Source organism: Haemaphysalis longicornis, unplaced genomic scaffold (assembly GCF_048455015.1).
Source record: "Haemaphysalis longicornis isolate Haplotype H1 unplaced genomic scaffold, Haemaphysalis longicornis Haplotype H1 scaffold_3, whole genome shotgun sequence".
In the NCBI taxonomy this organism is placed as follows: Eukaryota; Metazoa; Arthropoda; class Arachnida; order Ixodida; family Ixodidae; genus Haemaphysalis; species Haemaphysalis longicornis.
The window spans coordinates 220,246,695-220,263,270 of NW_027526335.1; the positions used below are offsets into that span (position 1 = coordinate 220,246,695).

Below are 16,576 nucleotides of genomic sequence, written 5' to 3' on the forward strand. Positions count from 1 at the left end.
TCCTCAGCATCCCCAAGCGCTTCGAAGCTCCCGCCATAGGGTGCACGCCTCCTCATTGGCAAAACTGGTCAGGCTCCTCTCACTTCCACATGCAGCGCGAGTCACTTCCTGGCGCAGAAGCCAGCGCCGGTGCGCTATCGCGGACGCGGGTGTGAAAAAAAATGCGCGCGCAAGGCTCATAAGATTCACAAATGTGTGCTGGAACGATGAAACGCAACAAGCATGAGCGAACTCTAACGAAGGGCAAAGCGACAGCATGCGGTGGCGGCGGCGGCCCCGCCAGAGGCGATTAGGCTTACCACCGCGGAGGATATCTTTTGATGGGAACTTTCATAAGCGGCGCGTATGGCGTGTTACTGTGAAAATTTCACCCACGTTATCCGCTTTTTTTTCTCATGTGCCCCTCATTTGCCTCTCGAGTTACGTTTCAGCGAGCGGTTGGAAGCGGTCGCTGGAGCTACCCACATCGCACGGATGGTCTCCGTGGCTGCCTCAGTGCGCCTGTGATTTGTGGGGCGCGTTTTTGTGAGGAGAAAACACTCCATGCGGTTCACGCTGATGCCCGCATAGACGATTAAGCTCCAACAGAAACGGAAACAGTGCACCAGCCATGTATGCACGTCACGCTGTTTGTAGGCAAGGGGCTCGCTCACAGAATCCGTGGCTCGCTGCATCCGCGGCATTGGGCGGCCCGTGTTGCCGTTCGCGTTTTATTGAGACCCCATTTCGGCGCTTGCGTCTCCCAAAATATCCCTCTACAACTTAAATTTCGTGCCTAGTTTTCTATGAAACTTTGTTATGTTGAAATTCCGGCAAACGGGACTTCGTTACACAGAGGGTGAAAATACATGGTGTGCATAAACTTGAAATTACGAAAAATTCCGTGGTTCGTTACATTGAAGTTCGTTACATCGAGGTTTAACTGTATTTTGCATTTCGCACTCCTTTTATGCTTACTATTAGGTGACATTATTTTTGCGTTGTCGAAAATTTGAGTGCAGTCAGCCTTTAAGTGGAAGTCCTCCAGGGTTTCCTACGCATACAGTCCTCCTCAGAGAACGTCTCCTTCTCCTTGCCTTCACTGGCTGCCGTCCATGTGGGAATTTCGTGTACACAGTTGGCGGGTATGCACAACCAGTGAATTTCTTTGCAAGTCCCTGGCCCTTTCTAATGAGTGCAGTATATTCTTGAAGCTCCTAATTTTTTTTGTAACACCATTCTCGAGTACAACTTTACGAGAACGGCAGCAGAAGCTTTTCCTGTCCCTCATCGCTGCAGCCAGCCACTCTTCTGCATAGCGCATGCAGGGAGCGCATTACTGTGGGTATTTTGAATGGGGCATGAGTCATTTTCATAATTTTTTTTGCATTTAATCTGCTTATAAATTAATTCAGTGACGACAAGCCAGGCGAGAAAAACCAAACGGGTATTGCACATTATGTGCCATCTCCTTTCAAAACATTCACGTGCATTGACGTCACGAGGGCGTTGTTTTGGCTGAGGGATACACCGTGTGAGCTGTCACCGTTACACTTGCACTCGAGTAGAACCCCATTAATACATTCTCGGCTCATACGATTTTTCACTTACTATGCTCTCAATTGTGAACACTAAAATTTCCCCATAGTGCGTTTCTTAACAGATAGTACGTTTCTCCATCGTGTGCTTTTTGAAAATGTATCAGCGAGGTTCTACAGTATAGGTGGTATTCATTGAAAAGTTTAGCTGTCAACTTCTTTGCTCGGCAACACTGGAAACGGCCGCAGACATGGCCGATGCACCACAGACATGGCGCAGCTTGTGCCGCTGCGTCCACATTCCGAAGAAGAAAAAAAAAACACCGGCGTGCATCATCCGCTCCATTTCGACCCAATTGTAAATGGTGGTGTCAACAGAGGTGTTTTTAATCGCACTCACATTGGACTCGAGGCATTACATTGCGTTCGGGGGGGTAGCGTTTTGAATTTCCAACACAGATCATGGGGAGCCCGACGTAACCAGTAGTGGCATGGTTGCCTGCATGCGTGCCTTGCCAGTTATAGGCTGCTCTTGTGCAAGTGGTGGCAGTTTTTGATTGCATAAACCTGGCTTGCAGCGGTTGAGAAGGTGCGAAGGTGGTAGCAGCTGTGTGGTCTCCTCCGCAGGGCGTGTGGGCCTGTTCCAGCTGGCGGCCGAGCCCCTGCAGCAGCAGCTGGCCGGCACGGGGGAGGGGGAGCGGGAGGCCTGCTGGATGTGGCAGGCCCACCAGGCGGCCATCACGGGCGTGGGCTTCACCCCACAGGGCCACCTGGCCACGGCCTCCCTGGACCACAGCACCCGCATCTGGGACCTCGAGCGGCCAGGTAGGCCCAGAGAGGGACAGGGCCCTGGGAGTGCTCGAACGTATCTCAAAATGCCTGTGTGATCTGCAAATCAAACAGTGTGTCCGTATGTGCGGCTTGTTTCCAGGAGAGTGGGCCTGAAAATTCCACGTGCATAAGTAGCATGTTGTAAAAACAAGATGGGACGGAAAACAATGCTTCGTAGGGTAGCTAGATAGCACCGCGGGCACTAGGCACAGTTTGATGGAGGCGAAGAGAAGAGCAAAAATGCCCGTGTGTACGAGATTTTGGCGCACGTTAAAGATCCCCAGGTGGTCAAAATTAATCCGGAGGCCTCCACTACGGCACACCCCATCGCCTGCGTTGCGCCGGCGCACTAAACCCTACAATCAATCGCACGCACACACACGCTCGCTCGCTCGCTCACTCACTCCCTCCCTTCTGCGCTGGTCAATCAGCAGACCTGCCAAAAAATGCGCTTTGTAAATGGCATTATGCCCGTGTTTTAGGCGGTATGCTTTGGCATTGAGTTCTGTGGGAGGCAAACCGGTGGCCACAAAACCCTGCATTATATTTCGTCCTGCACTATAAGCAGTTACGTTTTAGATGGTCTACACTGTAGTACCAAATAAAAATAAAATCAGTGTAAAGGAAACCAACCATGCAGAAACTGCCACAGCACACTTCCAATGGCAGCAGGTGCACCCCCTAACCATCTCACAGTCGAAAAACCCGTGCACGAAACAGCATAGCTAATGATTCCCTTGGCAGCTCCTTCCATCATCCCTTGCTCTCACAGGCGCGCATTCCTGAGAGTAATCTGCAGGGGGTGAAGCGCCTTTTCCTTTCTGGTTACCCCCGTCCTTGTTCCAAGGTAGCCTTGGAACAAGGTTAGAATAAGAACCAGTCCTTGTTCCGAGGACTGGTAGCCCTATGGTCGTCATCATCAGCCTATCTATGCTCATCATCATCATCACCAGCCTATCTATGCTCACTGCAGTGCAAAGGGCTCTCCCATTATTCTCCAATTATTCCGGTCCTGTGCTAACTGCAACCAATTAGCCCCGCAAACTTCTTGATCTCGTATGCCCATCTAACTTTCTGCCACCCCTTGCAACACTTGCCTTCTCTAGGGATCCACTGGCAGCCTTAATGGCGATTGCCACTGTCAGCGGAGGCAATTGCCTCCGCATTGCATACCCTGCCCGCACCCATTTCTTCTTCTTCATTTCTGCTAATATAGTGGAATCTCGATGATACGATTGTGGGTGATACGAATTTCGGGATGATGTGAATTTCTGATAAGTCCCTACGAAATTGCATTGTTTGCAATGGGCAAAATTTCGGCTCACGAAAGGACCTGTGCCTCCCGGCGGATGATACGAACGAGCTGGCAAGGCGCTAAACTGCCGAGCGAGCAAGCGACGGCAACGTGTGGGATCTCTCTCCCCTCTTTGTCACTTTTTCTCCAAGAACGGCCAGGCTGTTTTCTGCTCGCGAAAACGCACCACGCACTCCACAGGCGCGTTGACGCCGCCGCGAAACCGACTGCACGCTGCGCGGCCAGCCGCGGCAACATGGCAGCGGCTTCGGTCGTAAAGTGGTGCAGGGCGCGCGAGTGACCGCTTCTAACCGCTCTTTAAGATGCCGCTCAAAGCAGATGTGAAGTTCCTTGTGCGGGAGGGCGAAAACAGTGCTACGAAACATCATCCATGCCGCTAGTGAAAGCACCCATGAAATATGAAACTGCCCCCATGAGGTGCACGCTTCCCATTGGTTCAAGTTCTCAGGCTCCTACCGCTGCCATTTGCGTCGTGTGTCGACCGAGGCACAAACGGCCACAAGTGCGGAATCGCCGATGCGGGCGTGAAAATATCGCGCACGCAACGCCGACGCGCACTACCATACCTACCCGATTGTAACGCGCCCTTTTTTTCCGGAAAAATAGGCCGAAAAATCGCATGCGCGTTACAATCGGATACGAAACTGAAACTGCCGAAACAGCGGAAATTTCGTCCCACCCATCGCCATCGCCATCTCAAGATGGCGCCAAAGCTTTTAGCAACGATTTTTCGGACGCAGGAAGCCTAGGCGCCTAGGCTTTTCTATTGGCGTTTACACAAATTGTCAAATTGTTCCACTTGTGCACTTGATAACAGCAATGGCAGCAGCGGCTCCCACGCGTTCAAAACAAGCGGTTGGCTGAAGCATGTGCCTCTGGAGAAGCTCGCGGATGGGCGTGCGAAGCGTGGGCCACGATCCCAGCGATCATGGTTGAACGTTCGTTCAGAAGTGTGGCATCGCGAACACGCTTGACGGCACCGGGGACGAGATGTTGTGGTCAGAGGAAAGCGACGAGGAGTGAGATGAGTGAGATTACTTCGGGAAATAAATGGCCCGTTTTTCTTGCATTCGTTTTTCTTGCTCACAAAGTTACGTGCACGTTACAATTGGAGGTGCAAGTTTTTTCGGTTTTTTTGCCAGGAAAATCGGGTGCGCGTTAGAATCGGGTAAGTACGGTAATGACGTGAAAAAGCACTCCTGTAGTAAGCTTGGGCACCGCGAGTGAGGAGACAAAAGTCCAAAAAGGAAAGCTCGGCGACATGACGGTTTAAAAAAAGCAGAAAGACGTCACGGATTTCTTCACGCAAAAGTAGGAAAAGAAATAAACGAAAACTTTTTTGGTGCTCAATTTCTTCGTTGCGTTGGTTCATATGAATTTCGGATGATACGAATATTTTTTGCGGTCCCGCGAGATTTGTATCATCGAGATTTTACTGTATGTCCCTAACATGCGTTTGTTCTCTGACCCACTCCGCTCTCTTCTTGTCCCTTAACATTACATCTGTCATTTTCTGTTCCATTGCTCGCTGAGTCTTCCTCAATTTAAGTGAGCCTCCAAGTTTCTGCCCCGTAGGCGAGTACCAGTTCGATGCAGCTGTCATCCATTTTCTTCTTTAGGGACAATGGTAGGCTGCCATTCATTATCTGAGAATGCCTGCCGAATGCACTCCACCCCATTCTGATCCTTCTAACTATCTCTGCCTCATGGTTGGGACCCGGGGCTACAACGCGGCCTAAGTAGATGTATTCGCTTACCACTGCCACTGCTTTGCCACCTATCCCAAACCGCTGGGCTCTCCCGAGGTTATTAAGCATTACTTTAGTTCTCTGCATATTAATTTTCAGGCCCACGATTGTACTCTGCTTGTCCACATGGTAGCCAACCTCAAACATAGCTTCCTCTTTCCTTTGTAAGCCTTTTTTTTTTCTTTTTTTCGTGTGTGTGTTGTGTGCACACATAACTCACCATGAGCTGTTAAAAAGAGTTGGGACAAACAAAAAGGGTGCAGTGCTAGAAAGCAATTGTTCCTTTCCAAGCAGCAAGCTGATGGAATACTGTATTGCCTTCTTGGTTGCATTCCCAGGGACCCTGCAGTGTGACGCGATCCAGCACAGTGCGCATTGCATGCACGAGTGCTTCGATGTCTATGTTTTCGTTCGTGCAATCCATTATTCACCCCGGCCTTCTCACTGCTGCAAAAAGAATGTGCCCTAAATTCAAGCGCAAATAGCTTATTTGGCAAGCTTATATTCCCTGTTCAATTTGCGTTGCATTTTGTTGGCCTCAGCCAATTGCAACCAGGTGCCTGTTTATACCTCATAAGTTCAGTGTGGAAAAGTCGCTAGTGAGTCACATGCCTGTTTTCTGTTTTCCTCATTGTACGGCTTATTTGAGTAAAGTTTGCGCTAAGAGTTGCCTCAGTGTTTTTCTACAGGCAATATTTTTAACGAACCAAACTTTCGTTCTGTCTTTACAACCCCTTAAGGAGTGAGAAATACCGTATTTACCCGATTCTAACGCGCACCCGATTTTCCTGGCAAAACACCGAAAAAACTTGCACTTCCGATCGCAACGCGCACAGGACTTTGTGACCCAGACAAACGAATGCGAGAGAAATGGGCGATTTATTTCCCGAAGTAATCTCACTCATCTCACTACTCGTTGCTCTCCGCTGACCGCAACATCTCGGCCTCGGTGCCTTCAAGCGCGTTCGCGATGCCACACTTCTGAACGAACGTTCAACCATGGTCGATAGGATCGTGGCCCACGCCTCACACGCCCATCCCGAGAGCTTCTCCAGAGGTGCACGCTTCAGCCGACCGCTCGTTTTGAATGCGTGGGAGCCGCTGCTGCCATTGCTGTTATCAAGCGCGCAAGTGAAGCGATTTGACGATTTGTGTGAACTCCGATAGAAAAGCCTAGGCGCCTAGGCTTGCTGCGTCCGAAAAATCGTTGCTAAAAGCTTTGGCGCCATCTTGAGATGGCGATGGCGATGGGTGGGACGAAATTTCTGTTGTTTCGGCAGTTTCGGTTTTGTATCCGATTCTAACGCGCATGCGATTTTTCGGCCTATTTCTTCGGAAAAAAAGTGCGCGTTAGAATCGGGTAAATACGGTACTGTATTTACTCGAGTCTAGGCCGGCCTCGATGGTAGGCCGACCCCGGAAACTCAGAAGGTCAGAAAATAAAAAAAACTCACCTCAAATATAAGCCAGATGAAAAAAGGCACTGGGCCGAGACTAGAACATGCACATTATTTTTTTGCGGTGCTTGTTGCAGCATGTTTAATGCTCACTTGCTGGCTGAGCCCAAACCACGAACCGCTTCGTAAAACGAGTAAAAGTGAGCCCTGTGGTGAGAAGTTGTAACCATTTGGGCTCATGGTGCATACAGTTGGGGCTGTGCAGTATTGGCTCAAAACTTTGGCTTTTTTTATTTTCCTCTGCTGTTACTTTGTCTCTTATCCAAGGAACGCCACAAAAAGGGCACCCACTTTAAAATGCATTTGCACCTGTGCTAGGGTAAATCGGCCACTACGCCCTGAAAAGCAGTTTCTTTGGGGCAGTCTGAGGCGAGCCTGACAAACTCCATGACTGAAGGAGGCACAATGGAGTGCCACCCAGCTGTGCCCTTCCTGTAATCCCTAGCCTCTCCTCGGGCTACGAGCCTCCTCATCGAATCAAGCCAACCAATAAATCGATTTGCCGACCCAAGACTGGGGAGAGCACACGACCATCTTGGCACTGCAGGTTGGCAGTGGGCTTGTTTTTGCAGCCTGGGCCAACGAGCACGTTGGTCCGTGGAGGTTCTTCGCGTCAGAAAGATGTGGGCCGTGTGCATGTGCATTTCCTGGGATGCCCCTCCTATTTCTCTGTTGCCTGGAGGCCTTTTCTTGTTGGCAGTTGTCATCAGCAAACCTGAGGTTTATGGGGTATTCTCTATTAACCCTTACTCACACCTGTTCCCAATCCAGTATTCTGAATACTTCTTGTAAACATGCTGTGAATAACATTGGAGAGATTGTGTCTCCCTGTCTGACGCCCTTCCTTATGTTACTGGTATGTTACTGCTCTCCTTATGGGGGACGACAGTAGCTGTGGACCCATTGTAGATATCCTGTAGTATTCGTTCGCTTCAAGTGCTGTGCCTGCAATGGTGCCGATGCAGGCCCCGTGCCCCTGTCGAGCTTCTCCAAGGGCCCAGTGCGGCACATGGCCCTCTCCCCCCACTGGAACGGCACCTTCGTCGTGGGCGAGGAGATCGTCACGTGAGTGCTGGCTCTGCTCTCCCTTACTGGCCTACGTGTGTGTGTGTAGCGGGAGTTGCAGCAGAGCTGTTCGCCACGATTCCCTGTTCGTGTAGGCACGAGCTTCGCAAGTTTTTCTGGAGGCCACAAGTAACGCATAAAACTGGACTGTTGATCTCTTACTTGAGAGGGGGAAAAAATGCTGGCGAGAAGCATTCTGCAGAAAAGCTCAGCAAAAATGTCATCCTGGTTATTTCTGGTCCTCGTACATCAGTGGCATTGTTGTCTGCCCGGGTCACTCATTGGTGGCTGTCGCAACTTTCCTGGGTGGGAAAAGGCAGCTCTCCCCGCTTCATGCAGCGGTGCTCCCAAGAGCCGGAACCTTTTCAGTTCTCTCCACACTCCTTGGCACGTGAGGCAAGTCATTCTTGGAACAGTGCTAGAAAAAGGTATGGACAAGGTGTGAAGAACACTGTGTCACGTTTACGCCTTGCCAACATCTTTTATTTATTTATTTATCTTTGTGCTGTTCTAAGAAGGATCTACCTACACGCCCGAGCTTATTTATACGTTAAAGTGCACTCACTTTGCAGTGAATGTGACCGGTGGCCATGAATTTCGAGAAAAGGGCATGTTGCCCCATCCTCTAACCCGGGGTGCACCGCATGATGTTTGCTGCAAAATTATTTCTTCGAGCGGTGTTATGGCAACACCTTCGACATGTAGCGCCAACAGTGTGCAACAGTTTTCTCGTACACAGCAATTTGGTTCCTCAGTTCTTGTTGGAAAATATGATCTGGTTGAGAAGAAGAAGACATCGAAACCACAGCACGGGCAGCGTGGCTCGTGACATCATCATCATCTTCATCAGTCGAATTACGCTAGCCACGAGAAGGTCGCCAATAAAGCGGTGCTCTTCAAACCGCGTCTGCTTCCTGGTCTTCAGCAATTTGGTGCCGTGACCAGGATGAAAGGATTACACCGTTAAAGACCCCTACCAATGAAGTAGACCCATCGAGGAGGACGCACCGGCCAAGAACGACGCATTGCCCCAGCACCTGCTAGCGCGGCCTTTCCACGTACCGAGTTTCATCATGGACCGTCTCAAACGGAAGCGTGGTGCTTTGCGTGCCTCAACTACACGGATCATCAACGAAATGAAGGCCACAATGGAGACTGCCCCGCTACCGACGGGTGAGCTTGCAGAACAGCTAAATATGCTCAAGTTGAAACAGACTCCCTTGAACGATATTGACAAAGAAATAGAGGGCCACGTCCCCGATGAGGAATTAGACGAGGAGTTGGAAGCCGTAGAACAGTACCGTGACTCTATCGCACGCATGATTTTTCGCGCTGAAAAGCATCTTGCAAATGCGTGCCCTTTAACGGTGACTGGTGCAATTCAGGCTCCAACCTCACACCAAGAACCAGTTCAGGTTAGACTGCCCAAGCTTGAAATCCAGCCTTTTCATGGAGAATTTATTCAGTGGCCTGCATTTTGGGACCAGTTCGAATCGACGATACATAAGAACTCATTGCTAGCCAACGTTGACAAACTGAAGTACCTGCGCAGTTATTTGAAGGGGAAAGCGGAAGGCGTAATCAGCGGATTACCAACCACTAACGACGGCTACCCCATGGCTATCGAACTGCTGCAACAGCGTTTTGGAGACACAAACCTAATAATCAACGATCACCTAAGCAGATTGCTTAACCTCCCGAAAGTGACCTCCTGCGACGACTTGAGCGGCCTTCAGACACTCAGTGAACGTGTACACACTAACATTAGACCACTGAAGAACTTGGGTGTGCACACTGAGTCGTACGGAGTCATGCTAAAGACTTCGCTGTTACAGAGCTTACCCTATGAGCTCGTGCTCAAGTTCAACCAAATAACGTTAAAGGAAACACCAGCAGGAGAAACGGGAGGGAAAAGGCCCAATAAACTATCGACGTTACTTGACCTGCTGAACCTAGAAGTGCGCAGTCGGGAAATTACTTCCATGATGACTGCAGCAGCAAAGGAAACGCCAATTAAAATGCAGTCACTCAACCGGCAAGTCAACGACAGCGTTGAAGGTTCTGCTTCCACGCTGACAGTACGTTTGTCTAGAGATAGATGTCTTTTCTGTGACTCCACTGAACACAGCACGAACGACTGTACGGCTCAACTTTCTTTAGAAGAAAAGAAAGCCACGTTGAAAAAACTGGGTTGTTGCTTTCGCTGCGCGAGGCCCTATCACCGCGCCAAGGAGTGCAAGAAGGCAAGAAGACTATCATGTAGAAATTGCAAGGGTCGCCACATCACTCCCTTGTGCGACCCAAACTGGAAGCGCCCATCACAGGAAAAAATCACGGCTGTATCTAGTACGGCGATTGAGTCCGTGACTCCCCAGAGAACTGTTCTTCTCCAGACTGCACAAGTGTGGGTCAAGGGAACAGCTAGAAAACATCCGATGAGACTGTTGTTTGACGGAGGTAGTCAGCGTACCTTCATAACAGAAACGCTGTCTAGGAAGTTACGAACAAAGGTACTGGCCGAGGAGCACATGACGATTTCTGGCTTGGGGAACTCGTCGTTCATAGTAAGAATTACAAAAGAGTGCAACTGACCCTGTACAGCCAGTGCGACCATCGTAGCTATCAAATTGAGGCTGTTGAAGTTCCCGCGATATGCAACGACCTACCTCGGTTGACAGAACCAATGACTCTGCACGAACTTGAAGCCAACGCGATGACCTTCGCCGACGCCTCCAGCTTCAATGTTCACCCAGAACCAGGCATCAGCCTACATATCGGAACGGACTGCTATTGGACATTCGTGACAGGGTACATTCGTCGCCTTAAAGAAAACCTCACTGCTGTTGAAACAGTTTTTGGATGGACAGTGCAAGGCGATGCGTCATCCATCTCGCCGACCATCGATTCAGGAAAAGTGCAAAGCTTTCACGTGACAACAGAAGACCACGTCTTCGTACAGAAGAATGCCTATCTCGGAGTTGACCAGCTAGGAGTTAAACACACGGGAAAACTCTCCCAAGAAAGTGGTGAAGTCTTTAAAGTGTTTGAACCCGACGAAGATATTGACAACTCAGTAGGGGAAATTGCATATACATCAGAAAACGCAAACCTTTGTTGCGCTGGTGCTGAAAACGACCTTTGCAGATCACAAAACCATGTCGCACGATTAACCGCTTGGCAGAAGACGATCACTGATGGCTGCAAGAAAGCGGAACCTAAACGCGATGGCTATCTCAAGACAAAAGCAGCACGAATATTTGAAGAGAATTGGATCGCATGGACGCAAGAAATGCAAGGTTGTTTTCTGAACAACTCCGCACACTTGAACTTCATAGCTGCGCAAGCTCCCTGGTGGGGAGGCTCTTGGAAAAGATTGATTCGGGAAACCGAGTATGAAGGTATGGATGGACACGTTAGCTTATGCGTGGTACCTGTATGTACCGGAAAGACTTCGGGACGGCCAATTCATTCAGCGACTTCATCGCCTTGAGGCTACAGACGTAACTGCACAGCATATCGCCATTTTTTGAACTTAGCCATATCAAGCCAACCAGATCCATAATATTTGGCCGGCCGGAGCATGTTGGAAAATATGATCTGGTTGAGAAGAAGAAGACATCGAAACCACAGCACGGGCAGCGTGGCTCGTGACATCATCATCATCATCTTCATCAGTCGAATTATGCTAGCCACGAGAAGGTCGCCAATAAAGCGGTGCTCTTCAAACCGCGTCTGCTTCCTGGTCTTCAACAGTTCTCTAATCACTCGAGTCACAAGCATGGCCCCAACTGGAGGAGGCGGTGTTTTTGCACCATCATGCCCTTTGAGAAATGCCAGCTTCAAAGCCTTTGCAGGTCACGACAGTCTTTGCAAGCAGTTACGACAGCCTGCCTTTGTTAGGGCTGGTGGGAATGCTGAATAATGTCACCTTTTGAAGACTAAAGTCATTCTTGGACCGCTTAAATGGGAAAATTTTGGTCTGTCTGTCTATCTGTCTGTTTCTTGATTCAACCACCCGGCCAACAGTTAAGAGAATTCTAAACGGGACATTTGTATAGGCAAAACATCTGCACACTATTAAGTTGGGTGGCAGTGTTCATACTTGTCAACATTGTTAAGCAAAAAAAGAAAACATCATGCATAGTTGAGGCAAAAGTTTAATACATAAGGGTATTTGCAGTGTTCTTTGAATTGAAAATACGTGGGGCTTTTTGATCTTTGCAATAGCAAATAAAATAATAAACCTTGAAAAAAATGTTTTGGCAGAAAAATACAAAAAGCACTGTCGCGCGACACGAGCACTTGCAGCGGCATTCCAAGAAGTCTAACAGTGATGAACGGTCCCAGCAGATGGCATGCGAGCAGTGGAACTTGGTAAAATTGAACTGGCTTGAGCAAACCTCCTCCACCGTATTTATCTATCGTGGGAGGAGCAAGATGGGGGAAGAAAAGAAAAGAGAGGCATTTCTGTGGCAGGGGAGGGAACCAACTATCGTCTTTTGACGACATTTGCAGCAAAGTGAGCAAATACATAGCCTTTCTTTTTTTTCTTTTTTTTTTTTTTTTCTTTTTTTGACAGTACAGTGCTAGCCTGTAGCCTAAGAGTTGCATGGAATAGAAATTCTTTGTACATGGAGCGTGGTTACAGACAGCGGCTGTAACTCTCGTTTTATTGACACTATCCCAAAGCCAATTATATACGAATTAGCCGCTAAGACTGCCCCATTATCATGCCAAGTTCCATCCATTTTTCCCAGTTACTTAGTTCTCAGGGAAGGTATAAACGTCACGGAAGTTTGGTCTGCTGTCAATGCACGACTGACGAGTAAAGTGCAAAAATTACACGAAGGGAGGCAACAGAGACAAGCGCTTGTCTCTGTTATCTCCCTTCGTCCTTCGTGTAATTTCTGCGCTCGTCAGTCATGCAGTACCGACTAGTCCAGAAGTCCCAGGGTGTCTAGCGACCGCGAAAACTGGAAAAACAGGGAAAAGTCAGGAAATCGTCACGGAATTTTCCAATCAAGTAGTACCAGTCAGGGAAAACCACTTCGGGGCCTGCCCACACAGTTTTAGAATAGGGGAAACCAGTGTTGGAAGCCCCCAAGAAGAGACCGAACGCAGCACGTTCGCGCGCGACGAAAGCGTGAACCGCATGAAACGTTTTCTGGTTTTTCTGCGAGTGAAAACGTGGTGTGCACGCCTAAGGCACGCTCACGCCGCCGCGGAAACCACCTGCACGGTGCGTGCCGAGCGGCAGGCGCCAGCAACATGGTGGCAGCACCGGCCGCGGAGTAGTGCGGTAGCTCCAATGACCGCTTCTAACCGCTCTTTAAAATGCTACTCAAGGCACAAACGCACTTGCTTGTGTAGGAAAGGAGCCACCGTAGGCACGAAATCACCGTCACGGCCGTGAAAGTACCGGCGCATGAATCGCGTGCAGAAACTCGCCGCGCGGTTCATGTAGCTCGCAGCTGGCTTAGGTTGCTGGGTGCATTTACGCAGAGGGACGATGTTGGTGGTGGTGAAATCGCACGCACAACGCGCTTTTTTTAACGCGCTTAAAAGGCAGCGCTTTTTGGGAACTAATCTTGAAAGAACTTCTTTCTAATGATATCAGGAGCCAGAATTGCATAATCAAAACGGAACATGACATGGTTTAGCGCGAACCCAGTGAACCGCATGGGGCGTTTTCTGCTTGCGAAAACACGCCGCGCACGTCACAGGGGCGGCAGCAACATGGCGGCGGCTTCGGCCGCGAAGTGGTGACAGGAGCTCGAGCGACCGCTTCTAAGCGCTCTCTAAAATGCCCCACGAGGCACGCACCAAGTTGCTTGTGAGGTAAAGGAGCTTATAATGTGGGCAAAAACGGTACAATAAAACATCATCCGCGCCACTACTGAAAGTGCCCATTCAATACCTGCCGGGGTGGTAAGCCTAAAGATCTCTGGTGGAGCCAGCCGGCTGTCTCGAGAGCTTCAAAACTGCTGCCATGAGGCGTGCGGCTCTCCATTGGCGCAAGTCGGCAGGCTCCTCCCACTGCCTCGCACGAGGCGCGTCACTTTCCGAGCGAGGCAGAAGCTGCCGCTCCCGCGAATCGTTGACGCACAACGTGCAGAAATGCACCATGCGGTTCACGTTGCATGTCGAGCCAGGACAATCAAGAGAAAAGCAAAAGGTGTTGCTGAAGCGTTACTTGAAGTTTCTGTCCTGCAAAATGAAATAAACTCTCTGAAGCCGTAACTGAAGGCAAGCAAACCTCAAACTGAACAAACTGAAGTTAATCAAAGTGCATTTTGAGAATTAGGGCAGTTGCAACAAATGTGTTTTTCCCTATGATAGAATGTGTTTTCGCTACGCCTTTTATATGCTTCACGAACCGTTTCCACAAAATGGCGCGTGTTGTATAGGTCGGAGAAATTTCAGCCAAAATGGTCATGGAAAACCTGGAAAAGTCAGGGAAATTGAATTACGTAGGCAATTTGCTAGACACCCTGAGTCCGCATTAGTCAATACATGCCCACCTGTGGAAACTATATTGAAACAAATTAGGCCAGCATTGGCCACTGAGACAAGTGTGTGTGTTCAACAGCTATTGCGACACATGTACACATTGGCTTAGTGTTGTATAAACTGGTTTAAGGGGGGAGGTGGGTCTTTAGACAATTTTTTTTATTATTAGTGACAGCTAGATGGAAATTGGCAGTCTTAAGCAGTTTTTTACACGGATTTCAAATATGTAATTGGTTTTAACTTAGCTTCATTTGTTCAAGAAATACAGTACTTTGAAATTTATTTATTGAGGCATTTCTTACGGGGGTTTAGGTCAATTTCGCTTTAGCAAACTCAATTATGATTTATACGGACATAACGCCATAGGTCTACTCTGGGGGGCTATGCTATTTTTATTCATTTCGAAGGCTTTTGCAAAGCAAGAAAGAGGTGAACATTTGATATCAACAACTCGTATAAAATTGCCTCATTTTTATTATTTTTTGCAAATAGGTAAACAATGACAGAGCAATAAAAATAGCATCACCCCCTAGATAACTTCAATACGAATACAATGGTACCAGTCTTGTCATCCTAGCCTAAGAGCAACATTACAAAAACCCCCGTAAGGCAGAGCTTGATCTTGCAGAAAAAGAAACTGAGAAAAATGCATTTTAAGTTTCAGATCACGATAACTTTTGCTACAGCAAAGCTACAACAATATAAATAGCATCATTTTGTAGCTCTATTCTTTACGAAGAAAAGCATACCAATAGAAAATTAAATTTTCTACAGTTACACTTCAGAAACTGTATCTCCTCATTCATCTTTTCTCTCAGTGTCTTTACAGAATACAGAAAGGCACAAATACCATGTACTGCTGTTAGTTTTGTGCTACCAATGAGACTAAAGCACAGCAGCCACCCAGAACTAGAGATTGTCCTGCAATGCATCTAGGCTGTAGGTGAAATGCACTTTGGTGATCAATGCTTCAGTGATACAAATAGCATCAGCTGCTAGACCAATTCAATACAAATAAAATTATACCAAGAGTAAGATAAGGAAACACCCTGAAAGGAAGAGCGTGACCTCACAAAATAAACTGTAGAGCTGCAGGTGGACTTCAATTTGGCGATGGATACCAGAGTTATACAAACAGCATCACCTTCTATATCTATTTATTGCAAATTAAATGATACCAGTCTTATCATCCTAGGTCAAAAGCCTGATAGTGAAACACTCAGTAAGGCAGAGCATGACGTCGCAAAATAAGAGAGAAAATGAATCTTTAGTTTCTAACTTGCTACAGCATGGCCCAATATAAAAAGCGCCGGGTCACTCTGTTCCTCAAGAAAAAAAAAAACAGTATGCGACCGTACCACAAAAATAACCAGGAAGGCTCTCTGCAAGTAATGAAAAACTTTTGTAAACAGCGCTGGAAAACTGCACTTTTTGCTGAACTTCACGTACGGCAGTTCCTACTTTGCACTTCCTTCAACGTTGATGCAAACTAAAGAAAAGCACAAACATATTGTGCTGCAGACTTTTTTTTTTTTTCACACATAAAACCAAAGCACAACAGCTAACTAAATCTGGACGTTTCCACGCGGCGCTTCTCGGACCAGGTTCGTACGTAACAGGCGATCTCGGCACCGCCGTCTACGGCGTCTTCCATCGTGTTTTCGTACGCTTGCAGCGCGTAGGTCCTTGAAGTAAAGGTCTCCAGGCATTGCGGCACGAGACATGAAGACGTTGTGACAGAATCGCAGTCACTAACGGTAGAGAAAACGCACCCGAATTGAAAATACTGCGGCGGCGAACGCGCGCCTGCAAAAACAAAACGAAAAAAAAAAAATGGCGGCTCAACGGCGCCGGCCAATCAAAGACGCGGAACGGGGGGCTCGACTCGAGCGCGCGTGCTCCTGCCAATCAGCGTCTCCGAAACGACCTTCGGTAAATCGGCGATAACTCTCGTTCTCCTCATGCGACGCCATTTTGAGATGGCGCAAAATACGCACAAAGAAATCAGCTACAAAGCGAGCCCAAGATGGCCGCCGCCAGCAGTCTGCTTCGAGTGTGGCGCACGCGCGAAGTTCAAGCTTTTTTAGCCCGGTTTTCGGCGTTTTGCGGCTCCCACTGCGTTTTCAAAGTCGT

At 48.5% G+C, this 16,576-nt stretch overlaps 1 protein-coding gene across 4 annotated transcripts in view; it reads left to right on the forward strand.

Annotated features, from left to right (window-relative positions):
* Positions 1-16,576, forward strand: part of LOC144175988 (uncharacterized) — a 127,816-nt gene that overhangs the window by 92,880 nt on the left and 18,360 nt on the right. For all 4 annotated transcript variants that reach the window (XM_077705066.1, XM_077705063.1, XM_077705064.1 and 1 more), the window contains 2 exons: positions 2,145-2,342; positions 7,834-7,933. In XM_077705066.1, the coding sequence (XP_077561192.1) occupies positions 2,145-2,342; positions 7,834-7,933 (298 nt within the window). The remainder of the gene's footprint in view (positions 1-2,144; positions 2,343-7,833; positions 7,934-16,576) is intronic.